Source organism: Brassica oleracea, chromosome C5 (genome assembly GCF_000695525.1).
Source record: "Brassica oleracea var. oleracea cultivar TO1000 chromosome C5, BOL, whole genome shotgun sequence".
Lineage (NCBI taxonomy): Eukaryota > Viridiplantae > Streptophyta > Magnoliopsida > Brassicales > Brassicaceae > Brassica > Brassica oleracea.
Window position 1 is genome coordinate 7988843 of NC_027752.1, and position 14919 is coordinate 8003761.

The 14919-nt window shown below is 37.9% G+C and overlaps 3 protein-coding genes across 8 annotated transcripts; 2 read left to right on the forward strand and 1 right to left on the reverse strand.

The window, feature by feature from the left end:
• Positions 1-491: 491 nt before the first annotated feature.
• On the forward strand, positions 492-5403 carry LOC106296054 (amyrin synthase LUP2-like). 3 transcript variants are annotated; one of them, XM_013732101.1, is made up of 18 exons: positions 492-582; positions 915-1127; positions 1682-1867; positions 1970-2059; positions 2147-2344; positions 2611-2695; positions 2782-2948; positions 3011-3202; positions 3293-3406; positions 3475-3594; positions 3671-3793; positions 3891-3989; positions 4075-4131; positions 4233-4423; positions 4546-4723; positions 4806-4886; positions 4963-5046; positions 5168-5403. In XM_013732101.1, the coding sequence occupies exons 2-18, from the start codon at positions 921-923 to the stop codon at positions 5267-5269; spliced, it is 2274 nt and encodes a 757-aa protein (XP_013587555.1). In that variant the 5' UTR covers positions 492-582; positions 915-920; the 3' UTR covers positions 5270-5403. The 3 variants fall into 3 exon arrangements, with proteins under 3 accessions (XP_013587555.1, XP_013587557.1, XP_013587556.1); XM_013732103.1 differs by having other exon boundaries at positions 505-648; XM_013732102.1 differs by having other exon boundaries at positions 505-614.
• Positions 5404-5436: 33 nt separating this feature from the next.
• LOC106296055 (serine/arginine-rich splicing factor SR45) lies at positions 5437-8775 on the reverse strand. Of its 2 annotated transcripts, none has more exons than XM_013732105.1 (12): positions 8470-8775; positions 8217-8270; positions 7877-7965; positions 7624-7670; positions 7460-7540; positions 7193-7358; positions 6914-7112; positions 6777-6842; positions 6536-6649; positions 6248-6314; positions 6106-6143; positions 5437-5707 (listed from the first exon to the last, which is right to left on the reverse strand). In XM_013732105.1, the coding sequence occupies exons 1-12, from the start codon at positions 8676-8678 to the stop codon at positions 5638-5640; spliced, it is 1200 nt and encodes a 399-aa protein (XP_013587559.1). In that variant the 5' UTR covers positions 8679-8775; the 3' UTR covers positions 5437-5637. The 2 variants fall into 2 exon arrangements, with proteins under 2 accessions (XP_013587559.1, XP_013587558.1); XM_013732104.1 differs by having other exon boundaries at positions 7877-7971; positions 8470-8774.
• Positions 8776-10096: 1321 nt separating this feature from the next.
• Positions 10097-13826, forward strand: LOC106295223 (protein PAT1 homolog 1-like). 3 transcript variants are annotated; one of them, XM_013731068.1, is made up of 6 exons: positions 10097-10276; positions 10536-10620; positions 10811-10956; positions 11040-11096; positions 11229-11292; positions 11614-13826. In XM_013731068.1, exons 2-6 carry the CDS (start codon positions 10587-10589, stop codon positions 13596-13598), a joined length of 2286 nt encoding a protein of 761 aa, XP_013586522.1. In that variant the 5' UTR covers positions 10097-10276; positions 10536-10586; the 3' UTR covers positions 13599-13826. The 3 variants fall into 3 exon arrangements, with proteins under 3 accessions (XP_013586522.1, XP_013586524.1, XP_013586523.1); XM_013731070.1 differs by having other exon boundaries at positions 10103-10276; positions 10525-10620; XM_013731069.1 differs by having other exon boundaries at positions 10103-10276; positions 10539-10620.
• The last annotated feature ends 1093 nt before the right edge of the window (positions 13827-14919 follow it).

Below are 14919 nucleotides of genomic sequence, written 5' to 3' on the forward strand. Positions count from 1 at the left end.
TAGAATTAAACTTTTGTTAATAACACTTGTTGCAAGTAGGTCGCAGATATCTATTATTATATATACATAACCAAAAAAAAATCTTCTTGAATGATATATTTTTCACATATATTAATCTAGTAATATTTTACATTTTATAAATTAACATTAATTGTATAAAATTTTGTTTCATTTATAACTGATTGGTAAGTTAAATTACATACATATAACTGGAAATTTTATTAAAAAGAGTTGTATTCAAGTATATAATAAGATCTATTACTATTTAATACTATAATTGATGAACTTAAAATTGTATCAAATAACAACTTTCTCAAACCAAAAGTGCATGAAGCATTGGAGATAAAACCATTTGAGATCTTCCATTCAATAAACTTTAATGAAAATTTCAAATTTTGTATGTGGCACTCCACCTAATTCTCACCTAGGTCCACCCTTTACATAAGTAGTATATAATAATTTTCGGGATCAGCTCTTGTGAATTATGTATATATACCACCAAAACGCCTCGTAGTATCATTTACTTCATTCCAAAGCTATCATCCTAAGTCTTCATCGGAGAACGATACCAACGCACCACTTGTAACATCTCTCATATTCACATCCTCTCTCGAGTAGATCATACATATAACTTCCCTGTAACTTATAGTACGATGATTTTTTCAAAAAAAAAAAAAAACTTATAGTACGATGATGAAATTAGTTCATATAATATGTAGATCATTCTTCTGACTCTGTGTGCTTAGTGTATTATAATATATATCATCTTACTGCAAAAGCTAAGTATGATCCATTGGTGCAATTATTTACATATAAAGTTAGGATTACTGTCTTCGTATTTTATGTAGTTATAACCTTTTTAAAATATACAATCCCATGTGAATATATAATATATTTCTTCCTGCTGTTTAAAGTGGAAAATGTGGAGGTTGAAGATAGGAGAAGGAAGAGGAAAAGATGATCCGTATTTGAAGAGCACTAACAGCTTCGCTGGTCGGCAAATATGGGAGTTTGATCCACATGCCGGCACGTCGGAGGAACGAGCGGCGGTTGAGGAGACTCGCCGGAGTTTTCACGATAGTCGCCATCAGGTTAAAGCTTGCAGTGATCTTTTGTGGCGCATGCAGGTACGTTTTCCTTATTATCAACGTTATTATTGTTCAATACAACATACATATTTTTCCTTATTTTTTACAAATTTATTCTAAAACATTAATTTTATTTTATTTGATTCAAATTCAATATTTAGTCCGAATATATTTGAGTTGTAGATTTTATTTCGATCTTTTTAAACTATTTCGATCTTTTATAAAAAAAACTCTATTTTGATCTGAGTAAGATATATATATGTATATATATATAAGACAAGAATATAGATTTATAATCTGATTTCAATATATAATTTTGGAAAAATCTATTAGTAGGTCAAGGTGGCAAAATTGTAAGAATAATGAAATTTTTCATTATTATTTATTTTAAAATTACGGTCAGATATGGGAGGATATTAGAACAATTATATATGTCCGGTTAATTATACTAGCTTAATTGTAAAATTAATAAAAATTATCCAAAATAATGATTTGGTCTAAATTATATTAATTATATGTATATTAGAAAGACTGACCAATTAGGTTAAACATTTGTTAATCAGCAACATTTAAACATAATGATACCATATTAGTTCCTCAAGGAGAAGAAGTTCGAGCAAATAATCCCGCCGGTGAAAGTCGACGATGCCGAGAGAATCACAAAAGAAGCAGCGACCAATGCATTGCGAAGATCCGTTGACTATTTCTCGGCGTTGCAAAGTAGCGACGGCCACTGGCCAGCTGAAATCACAGGTCCACTCTTCTATGTTCCTGTGATGGTAAGTTTTTATGCCAGAGAGCCTTTCTTGGACTACAAGTAAGGGTTTAGTGAAAGAAAAGAAATTGAAGTGGGTGTTTTTTTTTGTTGTTGTTGTTGCAAGGTGTTCTGTTTCTATATCACAGGACATCTTGATGAGATATTCACTAAAGAGCATCGTAAAGAGATGCTTCGATATATATATTGTCACCAGGTACAGTGTTGCACTAGTCTGCCTGAGTAAAAGGACCTCGAAACACTGATCTCATATTAACCTCTTGTGTTATGTTTTGCTTCTCAGAATGAAGATGGTGGATGGGGATTACATATAGAAGGCAAGAGCGGTATGTTTTGCACCGCACTGAACTACATATGTTTGCGTATTCTTGGAGAAGGTCCAGATGGAGGACCAAGAAATGCCTGCAAGCGAGCCAGGCAATGGATTCTTGATCGAGGTGGTGTGGCTTACATACCTTCTTGGGGAAAGTCTTGGCTCTCGGTAAGATTTTCAGAAACATAAGCATGACCGGATCTAAGATTTAGTGAGCCATAAACATTTTAGGTTAATTTCAACAAAAAATTTATTGGTAATTTAGAGGCCATGCAAATATATGTATAATAATAGTTATTTAAAATTTGGAGACCAGGACGAATGTTTCATGTGGCTGAGAACTGACCATGCACATAAAAAAAAAAAATATATATATATATTCAAAAAGGTAGTTGTGTTTATTTATATCCATTATATTGTATTTGTCTGTGTAGATACTTGGAATCTATGATTGGAATGGAACCAACCCAATGCCTCCAGAGATCTGGCTCCTACCTTCTTGGCTTCCAATACATCTTGGTTTGTTATTTTTGTAAAATCTTGGAGTAATTTCTTTTGTTGTGTGATATGATGTTTTTGAAGTAAGAAAACAATAATAACAACAGGGAAAACTACATGCTTTTGCCGGCTGGTGTACTTGGTCACGTCTTACTTTTATGGGAAGAGATTTGTTGGTCCAATAACACCTCTTATTCTAGAACTTAGAGAAGAACTCTACCTACAATCTTATGAAGAAATCAATTGGAATAGAGCAAGAAGTCTATACGCAAAGGTTAGTTCAGACTTTGTTTTGTTTGTTTGTCTTCTATAAGATTCTTATGTTGTACCATGTAGGAAGACATGTATTACCCACATCCTTCTATTCAAGACTTGGTATGGGACAGTCTTCACGTTTTCGGGGAGCCTTTGCTTACACGTTGGCCACTGAACAAGCTTGTGAGAGAAAAGGCTCTTAGGGTAGCGATGGAGTACATACACTATGAAGATGAAAACAGCCGGTATATCAACATTGGATGCGCTGGGAAGGTGAAACACATTGAGTAGTCCTTTAAACAAAAGCTTATAAGACATGACAAGAATGATATTTAAGAATATGTATGATCTGACTAAAAACAGGCAATGTGCGTACTTGCTTGTTGGGTTGAAGATCCAAACGGAGAATATTTCAAGAAGCATCTAGCTAGAGTACCAGATTATTTTTGGATTGCTGAAGATGGGATGAAAGTTCAGGTAAGGTCACCTATATATGTATACGCTCAATCACTAGGTTACTTGAGTTCCAAGCATTTATGATGCAGAGTTTTGGAAGTCAACTTTGGGACACATCACTTGCGATTCAAGCTTTACTTGCTAGTAACCTCTCAGATGAAACTGCTGATGTACTCAAGAAAGGACATGATTTCATTAAGAGATCTCAGGTAACTTCATTATAGTGCTCTATATAGTTGAATATATATATATGTGTGTTTATTCCTGAGTCAAAGAACTTTGAAGATCAGAGAAAACCCTTCGGGAGATTTCAAGAAGATGAACCGACACATATCCAAAGGAGGATGGACTTTCTCTGATCGAGATCAGGGATGGAATGTTTCAGATTGTTCAGCCGAAGCATTTAAAGTAATCAATCACAAAACACAACTTAGCTGTTGTTGTTGTTGTTCTAATTAAGGATAATGTTTTGTCTCAATTAACACACATCTTGGTGGTTTGATAGTGTTGTCTTCTACTCTCCAAGATGCCACCTGACGTTGTTGGCCCAAAAATGGAACCTGAGCAGCTATACGATTCTGTGAATCTCTTACTATCTTATCAGGTGAGAATATCAATCCCTAAGACAAATGTTTTATGCTAAAATGACAAATGAAATCAAACTCTTGTGACCATTTCTTTGTTTGTAGAGTGAAAATGGAGGTATGACAGCATGGGAGCCTGCCCGTGGATATGGATGGTTAGAAGTAAGAACTCACTGTTCTACTTTATTGTATCCAATTAATATTAAGAGTTTTTTTTATCATCAGACTAAACCCATATCCTTTTTTGTAAATATGTGTTCCAGTTGTTCAACCCTACAGAGATGCTAGCTGATCTTGTTATCGAGCGTGAGTACGTGGAATGTACTTCATCGGTTATCCAAGCATTGATCATGTTCAAGAAACTATATCCAGATCACAGGACCAGAGAGATTGATAGAACCATTGAAAAGGCGGTGCAATTTATAGAAAACACACAAGAAGCAGATGGTTCATGGTACGGTCCCATTAAACTTAAAAAAAAGAGTGTATATCTAAGGCCAAAAGCTTGTTCCAAAAAAAAAAAAAAAACAGGCCAAAAGCATGATCAGGACAAGTATCTCATTTTCTTATTGGCAGGTACGGAAGCTGGGGAGTTTGCTACACATATGCAACATGGTTTGCTCTTGAAGGCTTAGCATCAGTTGGTAAAACGTATGAAAACTGTTTGGCTATGCGTGAAGGTGTTGGCTTCCTTCTCAAGAAACAAAACAGCAGTGGAGGTTGGGGAGAAAGCTATTTGTCTTGCTCTGAAAAGGTTAATGTCTCTTTTATAATCTTTTCAACGTTTTAGAAAGTGCTTTAAGCAACAGAGTCTTGAATCTTGTTGGATAATGCAGAGATACATAGAGTTAGAAGGAGGAAGATCAAACCTGGTGCAAACCGCTTGGGCATTGATGGGTCTAATTAAAACGGGACAGGTTTGTCAAACCAGTTCTTATTCAAAGTATTTATTTATAAAAAGGTACGTCATGTTTTAATATGTTTTGTTAACAGGCCGAGAGAGATCCATTGCCTCTTCACCGTGCAGCGAAACTTATCATCAATTCGCAGTTGGAAAACGGAGATTATCCCCAACAGGTACTCTATGATCTCTCTCTCTCTCTCTCTCTTTCTCTACATCCAAAATATCATAAGGACCAAAGAAATGATTTTTACTTGATGTATTATTATAATAACATATGTTGTTGCTTGTGTGCAGGAAATGACAGGAGTGTTCATGAAGAATTGTTTTCTAAACTATGTCACCTACAGAAACATCTTCCCTATATGGGCGCTTGCAGAGTACCGCAAAGTTTTTTAGCTTTTGCAGCTACTCAAGATTTTTAGTTATACACATTATTATTTCACATAGTTACCCGGTCAATGTATGTTGTTACACCCTTTTCTTTTGGTCTCTTTCGATTGGACTGTACCATGAATAAAACTATATTCAAGAAGTCGTCTTCGCTTTTTAACGGGAGTGAGAAAAATTAGAGTCCATAGTACTCATAAGATAAGATACTAAAACCCAACTTAGATAGATATTGGGCGATACACAAAAGAATCTTAAAACATCCAAACACTACAAAAGCCACAACTCTCGTTCGGTCACACTGGTAAACACTGTTGAATGGGAGATGGAGAAGGTGCTGAAAGACAAGTTCTTCTTTAACAACTACTTTTATTACATTATGTTTTGCGAGGAGGCGGTGAGCTGCTGCTGCTACTGTTACTGCTGCTTCTTTTCCCTCTCAGTGGCCTACACATTTAACAGCCAACAACAACAAACTCATTCTCCGTGTTTAGAATCTGAGAGCTATAACATTTGAACATTATTTGTAACAATTCCTTTTGACTTTGTTTCATCAGTCTCATTATCAATCACATCAAAGATGATCACCACTGTTAAGCACTGCACATATTGTCTTTGATATAACTAGTGCGAACATATTATTTCACGTTAACATATCAATCACGTTGAGCTCAATAACTAGTGTCCGCTCCAAACGTTTACTGTGTGTCTTTCATCATGATATCGATCGACTTTACTACAAATCTAGAAAGTGAGCATTTTTCTACTAATGCATTCTGCCAACATAAAGTGTTTCCAGTTAAGATGAGGAGTGAGGACTAGTGTTCAGCAAAGAAAGTGTTTACCTTCTAGGACTGCGGCTCCTTGAAATCTTCCTAGGAACCTGTGAGTTTCAATTACGCACACAAGACAAAAAATAAAATAAAAACACTACTCAACAAGGCATCAACATTTTATAGCTAAAAAGTATCTGCAACAAGCCCTTACCCTTCTGGGACTTGGCGAACTAGAGTATGAAGATGACCTCCCACGTCTCCCAGCTGGACCTCGTCCCCTGCTTATAAAGAAAGACACATTTACACCAATAGCATACTCCACATACATCTATTTAACTTATCATATTAGGTATATATATGCTAGGAAAAAACAAGCGCAAAAGACATGTCACGACGCATATCATCATAGGTACTATCTCATCTACGCAACTGCAACGAAATAAAATCTAGGAGATGTCAAAGGTGGCCCAAAACACATTCTTAATGGGTTTAAACATACCTGCGGGGTGAAATGGACCTTGAACGATAGCGAACAGGTCTACGAACTGGGGATCGGCTACGTCTGCGGATTGGAGATCTTCTTAGAGGACTGCGTAGTCTCCTTGGAGGTGACCTGAAACCAATTCAATATAATTACAAAACTGACACCTTTTCTAGCTCCAATGAACCAGCCTACAAAGCAGTAGTTCCTATCGTCCAAACACTAGGGGAATAATTTTTGTAATTATGAATGGACTTACCTTCGTCTTAGAGGAGGAGGAGACCGTCTGCGAACAGGGCTGCCACGGATTCTTCTAGGGGAGCCCCTGTTGATACATAAAAGATGAGCCATTGATTCTAAAATAGACACAGGAAAAAAATGGTGCAAACAGCTGACCTTGGAGGAGATCTACGCCGTCTTGGAGGAGAAGACGGCGATGCAGCCCTGCGTCTAGGAGGTGTATCACCACGACGGCGGATAGGAGAGCTTCGCCTTCGACGAGGGGGAGAATCAGGTAATCTCCTAGGTGATGCGCCTCTCCTAGGCAGAGGTGATCGCCTTCTTGGAGAAAGTACTGGTTTCCGTTGCGGAGAAGCTAATCACACATTGATGAAAATCATTGACACAATCAAAACATATGTTACAACAATAACAAAAATATAAACAAAGACGTACTCTCTCTTGGGCGCCTGGGCCCATCTTTCTCAATGTCAGCACCGGCACTATCAGATTTTGGAGCCTCTCTTTTTGTTGCACTTGAGACAGGTTTAGGGGGTGGGGATAAGTTCTGACGCGGTGGTAGTGTGAACTTTGCTTTGACAACATTTCCATCAATCTGACCCTGCGTTAAATAAACAAGAAAAAAGACAAGCATAAATCTTTTCAGCCAATATGTTAAGTACTAAACAACATAGTGCATTAAAAATTTGGAAAAAGACATACACCATCCATAAACAGCTGAGCTTTCTCAGCATCGTCTCTTGCCTTGAACTCAACATAAGCATACCCTTTTGGAAGATTAACCTGTTAATATGCAAAAGAGTTATGAACAGATTTCTTAACAAGTAATGCCAGTAAAGATAGAGAACAGCGAAATAGCAACTTACAGCTCGATCCATGGCAAGTTCCACATGAACAACTTCACCAAAGTTGCCTACAAATACGAGAACGAAAACTCATTACTAACACACAGTGAGGAGATTTTGGCATGTAGCCAAGCAAATTGGTCAGCAGCAGAAAACAAAATTCAATAGCAATAATGCCAGCGATGGTCCACGACAGTAACGACTGGTTTTTAGGTTGAGGTTGAACTCAGTTTATCATGTAGGAACAAGGGGTATGAAAGATCAACCAACATACCAAATATTTCTTTGAGATGGCCTTCATTCACATTCCTGCTGAGAGAATCAACATGGAGAACAAGTGATTCTTGAACAGGTGCAGCTTTCCTGAAACTATAATCCGATTGTTAAGTCATCAAAAAGTGAGGATCTAATAAAAGCATTAAAATACTGAAACTTCCAAGCAGAGATACAAACACGATAAAACTACATATCAGCTGAAACGGTACCACCATTTCTCTAATGTAATTACATTTTTTTTAACTAAGCCTGCTAGGGGGAGCGAGAAAGAGAGATGTTAATGTTCAATATGAACATCCTGAAGTGGAATATAATAATAAGCGAGTAATGAGTTTTACCTAGAGGGTGAAGGAGGAGGAGAGCGACCTCGCCTACTAGCAGGCCCAGCAGAACTGCAAAGAATAGATCACAACATTCACGCCACACGAATAAGAATTTACACATAATTATTATTAAATATTAATAAATTGCAACAGTCTCCAATCTTAAAACCTCTAAATGCAACAGACTTCTTCACACCACGAATACCGAATCCAATCAGGAAACGAAATTGGAAAAAAAAAAAAAAAAAGTTAGAAAGACAACCCTAACCTTTTACCACGAGGTGGAGGAGGACTGCGACTCCCAGAGCTAACGCTCCTGGAAGGAGAAGAAGAAGAAGAAGACGAGAGCGATCTGGAACTGGAACGGGAACGGGAGCGCGAAACAGACCTGGACGGACTCGAACGAGATCTGGAGCTGGAACGAGAGGAAGACCCAGAGACGGAAGGTGAACGACGTCCACGACTTGGTTTCGCCATGGGGCGACAATCGAGCAGAATCGCGAAGACGACGAAACTTTGCTTCAAAACCCTAAAAGCGGATAAAAAAGAAAAGAGAGTGACTGTGAATTTTACCCCTTTTTTTTTACAAGCATTAAAAAATTCCGCGAGATGATGATACGTGGCGGCTAATTATTATTTTTAAAGGGCTTTTTTTAGCTTATAAGGCCATGACAAACTTTTTGATGGCCTTTTAGGCCTTTTTACATGTTGCGTTTCCTTTATTCGTTTCGCCGGGTTAGCAAAATAAACCGAACCCGAAAATTCTAACCGAATTCGATCCGATAAAAATGAATTCGAACCTATCTGAACCCGACGTAAATACCGATTGAATCTTATTTTATAGTATTTTGGGTTATGTATATTATCCGAACCGAACCCGAACCTAAATGAGTACCCGATAGAACCCGAAAGATTCAAAATCCCCCAAAATAGCTTGTACCAAACATGATCTTAATTCTTAATATGTATCTAAAATACACAAAAAAATTATTGAACATCTAAAATAATTATCTATTACATTAAGGTTGATGATTAAAGTTAGCGGTTAAAGCTTGAAGTTTTTAGATTTTGTGTTTGTTTTCATTGTATAATGTTTTTCATTTTATAAGAACTTGGTTTTTGTTTTATGCTTTCTTTTATTTGGTTTTCTTTCTATCGATAACTATGTTTACTTTTCATTTGATTTTGAATGATCGAGTTTGATGTTTCTTTCTTATTTTTGAATTGATTTTACTTATGTTTTGGTTACAAATAGATATAAATCACGTATTTTAAAACCGAAGAACCGATTTTACTTATGTTTTGGTTGCAAAGTAGATACAAATTATGTACTTTTAAACCAAAGAACCGATTGGGATCCGAACCCGAAAGTACATCGGGTTGTACCGGTTCTTTGAAGATTTACCAACTCCGACATGAACCAGAGAGAACCCGAACCGGTCCCGAATCGAACTCATATAATCCGAATAGGGCTGATTTTGATAAACCCGAAAAACCAAGACCCGATTGGACAAAACCGAAATCCGATTGGGACTCCGAATGCCCCATGCCTACGTTTTGCCGTTAATTTCATGAATTTTGTTTTTTTTTTCAATATATAAAAAAAGCTATGAAGTAGCAACTCATAATTTAATACTCAACTAATCGTTAGAAAAATGTTCTAATCGATTTAACAATGCTGTTAAGCAAGAATTGTTTATACTATGGTCGCAAAACCATACCGCATGGTATTTTCTATTAAAAAAAAAAGATTATGGAAAAAGATTATGGTCGGTACGTAAGTTAAAGAACTTATCAATAAAACATAAATAAATAAAATATAAAAAAAAAAAGAAGGAAAACAAAATACACATCCTTTTCAAAAGATAAAGCTGGCAACCGCCCAACCCCACATCACCACTCCTCTCTCCTCATTCTCCTAAAAGAAAATTTTGTTTGGTTTCAATTTTGTCAAAGTAACCCAAATTTATCTATCGTTCATTCATTTCCCTCAAATCACAAACTTCAACTCTAGCCATCTCATCGTTCCTGGAGGCGGCAGCCAAATCTATTTCCTTTCCTCCTCCTCCAGAACGGTTCGTTTCCTTTTTCCGCTGTCATCTGAGATTCACAGTGTCCTAGTATACATTTAGGGATTCAGGATTTCGAGAAAAAAAAACTTGAATTTTAGATAGCTGCATCGTTTTAGGGTTTTGTTTTCTCCGATCACTCTTTTTTTTTTGTTGTTGTCTAATATGGGTTTTCTGATTTATTTATTTTTCAATCGATTCCAAGTTTGTTCTTTTTAAATACTAATCCTGTTGTTGCATTTGGGTGAATTTAGAACGGTCTTAGCAGTGGGAGTAGTACTATTGGAACAAGCCTCCTCAATCCTCATCATCATCTATGGATCTTAAGCAGATTGGAGATAACTCTACAGGTTCGTTGATTTTATGTTAGCTCAAGTATGCTCCTTTAAATTAGGTTAACTCAATCTAGTTTGATCTTCAATGGTTCATACCTGGTTTGCAATAGTTTCATCTCCTAATGAATTTATTTAGGAAATATATATAGTGTCCTTGCATACTATGTGGTACTATTACATGTAATTGATTATTTCCTTGGTGCAGGTGGTAACTCTGTCTTTGATGCATCTCAGTATGCCTTTTTTGGGAACCATGTTGCTGAGGAGGTTGAGCTTGGTGGCTTGGATGACGAAGAAGAGGAGTTTCCTCTGGCTGGGATAGGACAAGATTTCGCCTTTGATAAGGAAGAGGTTATTATTCCCTAAACCCCATCTTTTTTTTTATCTCTTCCATGTCTTCATGTGTGACTTACAGTTCTCCCCAATACTTGCAGACTGAACTTTCCAGAACTCTCTCCGACGTTGATGATCTTGCTGGCACATTTTCAAAGGTCAGCTAGCTTTATTAGGCCTCTGTTCAATTGTCTTACTCCCATCATGTCGTGGTTTCTTTTCTTGTGCTCGAGCAAGAACTTGTTTATTGAAGCTTATAACCTGAGGATTTTTATTCTTTGCTGTTACAGCTGAATAGGGATCATGACGGACATAGAAGCACGGTACCAATAGCTGACAATGGATCAAGACAGAGTGAGTTATTATGTGCATTGAATATTATCTCTTTACACAAGGAACGAATAACTGATATCATCATTGTTTGTTGCTTCAATTTTGCTCATCGCATATCTTAAGTTTCTCTATGGGGAATATAGAGGATGTTCTATTTAGTTGTGTTCATTACTTGAGAATTTTATGGTGTGATAGATTTCCAGCTTCCAGCTCATTTTCCTTTATTCATATTGTGGTTGTTTGGGCATCACTTGGGATCTTCCGTGTCTTGTACTAAGGCTTTAGGGTTAGCAGTTCACTAGATCTGTAATTAACCCCTTTATCATTCATCTTTCTTCCCAGATTATTTTGTTGATGGACGGAACCAGGGGGAGGAGTTGCCAAATTTGTATGGCCAGCAGATACTGGATTCCAATGACAAAAGGTGGATATCTCAGCCTTTTTCTACTCCAGATCTTATTGAGCAAAGAAACCTGCACAGGGCAATATCATATCCTGAGCCACAGCATCACCAGCGGCCGCACCAGCATCAGCAACAATTTTCCAGCGAACCTATTCTTCTGCCAAAGTCATCTGGTGGCAGACCGCCAGATCAGCAATATCATTCTGGCGGGCCTCATATGGGATCCCCAAATCTCTCCCCTTTTCCAAATTCTCATCCTCGGTTGGTTGGCATGCATCATGGGTCACCACAGCTCACTGGAAACATGCCTCAGTTTCAACCTCTGAACAATCGCCCACCAGCTCAATGGATGAATCGGCCAAACATGTATCCTGAGGATACTTCTGGGATCATGAACATGTTGCCACAACAGCAGTTACCTCATCAAAACGGTTTGTTGCCTCCACAGCAGAGGATGCCTCAGATGCCGGTTCCCCAGAATAGTATACCACATCCGATGCAGCCTCATGGGCATTTGCCAGGAATGCAACCTCAGTTTTTTAATTCCCACCTTTCTCGTTCTTCATCCTCAGGCAGTTATGATGCAATGCTTGGGTTTGGTGATATGAGGGAAGCAAGACCAGGATCAGGCCAGGGGAACAGACAAAACATGCGGTTTCATCAACAGAGTTTTGATGGTGGTCTTCAAAGGAGAGATAGTCGTTTCCGGTCGAAATACATGTCAGCTGATGAAATAGAGAACATGCTAAAAATCCAGCTTGCAGGCACACTTACCAATGATCCTTACGTGGATGATTATTACCACCAGGCTCGTCTTGCTAAGAAACCGGAGGGTGAAAAGCAGAAGCATCGCTTCTGTCCGAATCATTTGAGAGACCTTCCATCTCGTGCACGTACCAACAACGAGCCCCATGCGTTTCTTCATGTTGACGCTCTTGGTCGAGTTCCTTTCTCTTCTGTCCGCAGGCCTCGTCCTCTGCTTGAAATGGATCCTAAATCTGGCAACCTGGAGCATAAGGATACAGCCAAGCCCCTCGAACAAGAACCAATGCTTGCAGCTAGGGTGACTATTGAGGAAGGTCTCTACCTCTTCCTGGAAGTAGATGATATTGACCGGTTCTTAAAGTTCAATCAAGTCCAAGACGGTGGAAACCAGTTGAGGCAAAAGCGGCAAGCTCTGTTGGATGGGCTTGCAGTGTCGCTACAGCTTGTTGACCCTCTCGGCAAGAATGGGCAAAACGATGGGATTGAATCTCAGGATAACCTCGTGTTTCTGAGGATTATCTCCCTTCGAAAGGGTCGGAAGCTACTCACAAGGTACCTCCAGCTTCTTATCCCTGGCAGCGACCTGATGCGAATAGTTTCCATGGCCATTTTCAGACACTTAAGGTCCTTGTTCGGAGCTCGGTCGTCAGATACCGAAACCAGGGAGACTACAATCAAACTTGCGAAAGTCATCGTTTTGTGCATTCAAACCATGGATCTTGGACCCGTAAGTGCGTGCCTTGCAGCGGTTTCTTGTTCTTATGAGCAGCCACCGCTTCGTCCCTTGGGTAGTCCCGTGGGAGACGAAGCCACGGTTATTCTCAAATGCGCACTCGACAGAGCTGCCGAGCTTCTCCGTGCTAATCCTTACAACAACGCAGGCATGAATCTGTGGCGTGCGTCCTTTGATGAGTTCTTCAACTTGCTGATGAAACATTGCATCAGCAAGTACGACAGTATAATGCAGAATCTGAATTCGCAGTTGTCACCACACTTTGGCGCGGAGATGACTGAAGCTGCTGCACAAGCCATTGTCAGGGAGATGCCGATTGAGCTTCTACGTGCAAGTTTCCCACACATTAGTGATGAGCAAAAGAGAATACTTGTGGAGTTCTTGAAGCTTGGTAGCCAGAAAACGGACGCAGTCATAAATCAATGATAGTGGGAAAAAACGAAAGTTCCGCATGGAGCAGAACTCGTCTTTCTTTGATACTCATCTTTTTTTTTCTTGATTGACATTAATGATGTGAAAGAAACAGGAGAAGTTTGCATGTACAGGGAAGGTTTAAAGCTTGTTTTACATAAAAGATAGCAAATGGCAGTTACTGTTCTATGTTTGGATGTGTTTTATTTAAGATGACAGAGAAGGTCCAACGGTTTTGATTTTTTCCTCGGGACCAAAATCTTACCGTTCTTGGGTTTTTGTTTCATTTTTATTGTCTTTTAATGTGTGTCGACAAAGTGGCTGATTGTCTAGCCAAGTGTTCTTGGGGCTGTGGTGTGTATTGCCTCTCGATCAATTCAAATGTACCACCATGGTTTTAGTAGGTGAATTGCAGGCTGGTAAACAAGCCTCGTAGAACAATGATTTATTGTTGAAGTCTGAGTTAAAATAAAAGTAAACTTAGGACCCATTTTTTAGTGGTTTGTATAAACACCATTTCTACTTTCTGCTATGTTTCTTGTTTTGAACCCAAGTTTAAAGAACAACTTGTTCGAGAATTTGATTCTCTTGTCCATTTCCTTGTAAACAAAGTCAAGGTTGTAACCTTAAACCTGAGAAGCGCAGAGTTCTTAGGTAGAATATGGTAATGAAAGGGAACAAATGATGAATCCAATGTACTATTGGATTGTTAGTTATAGCTATTGTATCTTTATATATAAAATTAGTTTTTTTCTATTTTTATGACAAGTGGCAAAGGGTTTTGATGACATGTGTCTTTCATATATATTTTTTTTTACATTTTAAGTCTTTTTTTTATAGATTATTGCAATTTAGCGAAGTACTTTCTAATTATGCACTATTTACTCTTTTAATTTTAACCATCTTTGTATAAAATTTGATAATTTATTTTATTGGTCACTAAAATTCAAGATGAATAAAAAATAAATAAATAAAATAAATAAATAATTTTAAATATTTTTTATTATTTTTGTTATTTTACCATTTTCTATTATTTTATGAGGAGATGATTCATGATGAGGAAGAAGAGAAGCATGACGAGCAAAGCCAAGATAAACTTATGTATGCAGACTCTCAATCACAACAGGAGAGGTATGATTCGGGAAGAGGCGGTCGGTATGGATATCGAGGAAGAGGTCGTTGTAGATTTCGATATCAACAAAACGGATATCATCGGCAAGAGAGAGACGCATCAAAGGTTGAGTGTTACCGATGTGATAAGATAGGTCACTTCGCTCAGAACTGCCCTACAACTTCCACAAATAACCAAACTAATAAGAAAAAACTAGAATACAAC

Excerpts from the sequence above, each read along its gene's own strand:
- LOC106296054 (XM_013732101.1), top strand. The coding sequence starts at position 921 with ATGTGGAGGTTGAAGATAGGAGAAGGAAGAGGAAAAGATGATCCGTAT. Across the intron at positions 2,060-2,146 it reads GATATATATATTGTCACCAG|AATGAAGATGGTGGATGGGG; the intron begins GTACAGTGTTGC and ends TTTGCTTCTCAG. Across the intron at positions 3,407-3,474 it reads AAGATGGGATGAAAGTTCAG|AGTTTTGGAAGTCAACTTTG; the intron begins GTAAGGTCACCT and ends TTTATGATGCAG.
- LOC106296055 (XM_013732104.1), bottom strand. The coding sequence starts at position 8,678 with ATGGCGAAACCAAGTCGTGGACGTCGTTCACCTTCCGTCTCTGGGTCT. Across the intron at positions 7,671-7,876 it reads CCATCTCAAAGAAATATTTG|GCAACTTTGGTGAAGTTGTT; the intron begins GTATGTTGGTTG and ends TCGTATTTGTAG. Across the intron at positions 6,315-6,535 it reads AGGTCCATTTCACCCCGCAG|GGGACGAGGTCCAGCTGGGA; the intron begins GTATGTTTAAAC and ends CTTTATAAGCAG.
- LOC106295223 (XM_013731068.1), top strand. The coding sequence starts at position 10,587 with ATGGATCTTAAGCAGATTGGAGATAACTCTACAG. Across the intron at positions 10,621-10,810 it reads GATTGGAGATAACTCTACAG|GTGGTAACTCTGTCTTTGAT; the intron begins GTTCGTTGATTT and ends TCCTTGGTGCAG. Across the intron at positions 11,293-11,613 it reads TGACAATGGATCAAGACAGA|ATTATTTTGTTGATGGACGG; the intron begins GTGAGTTATTAT and ends CTTTCTTCCCAG.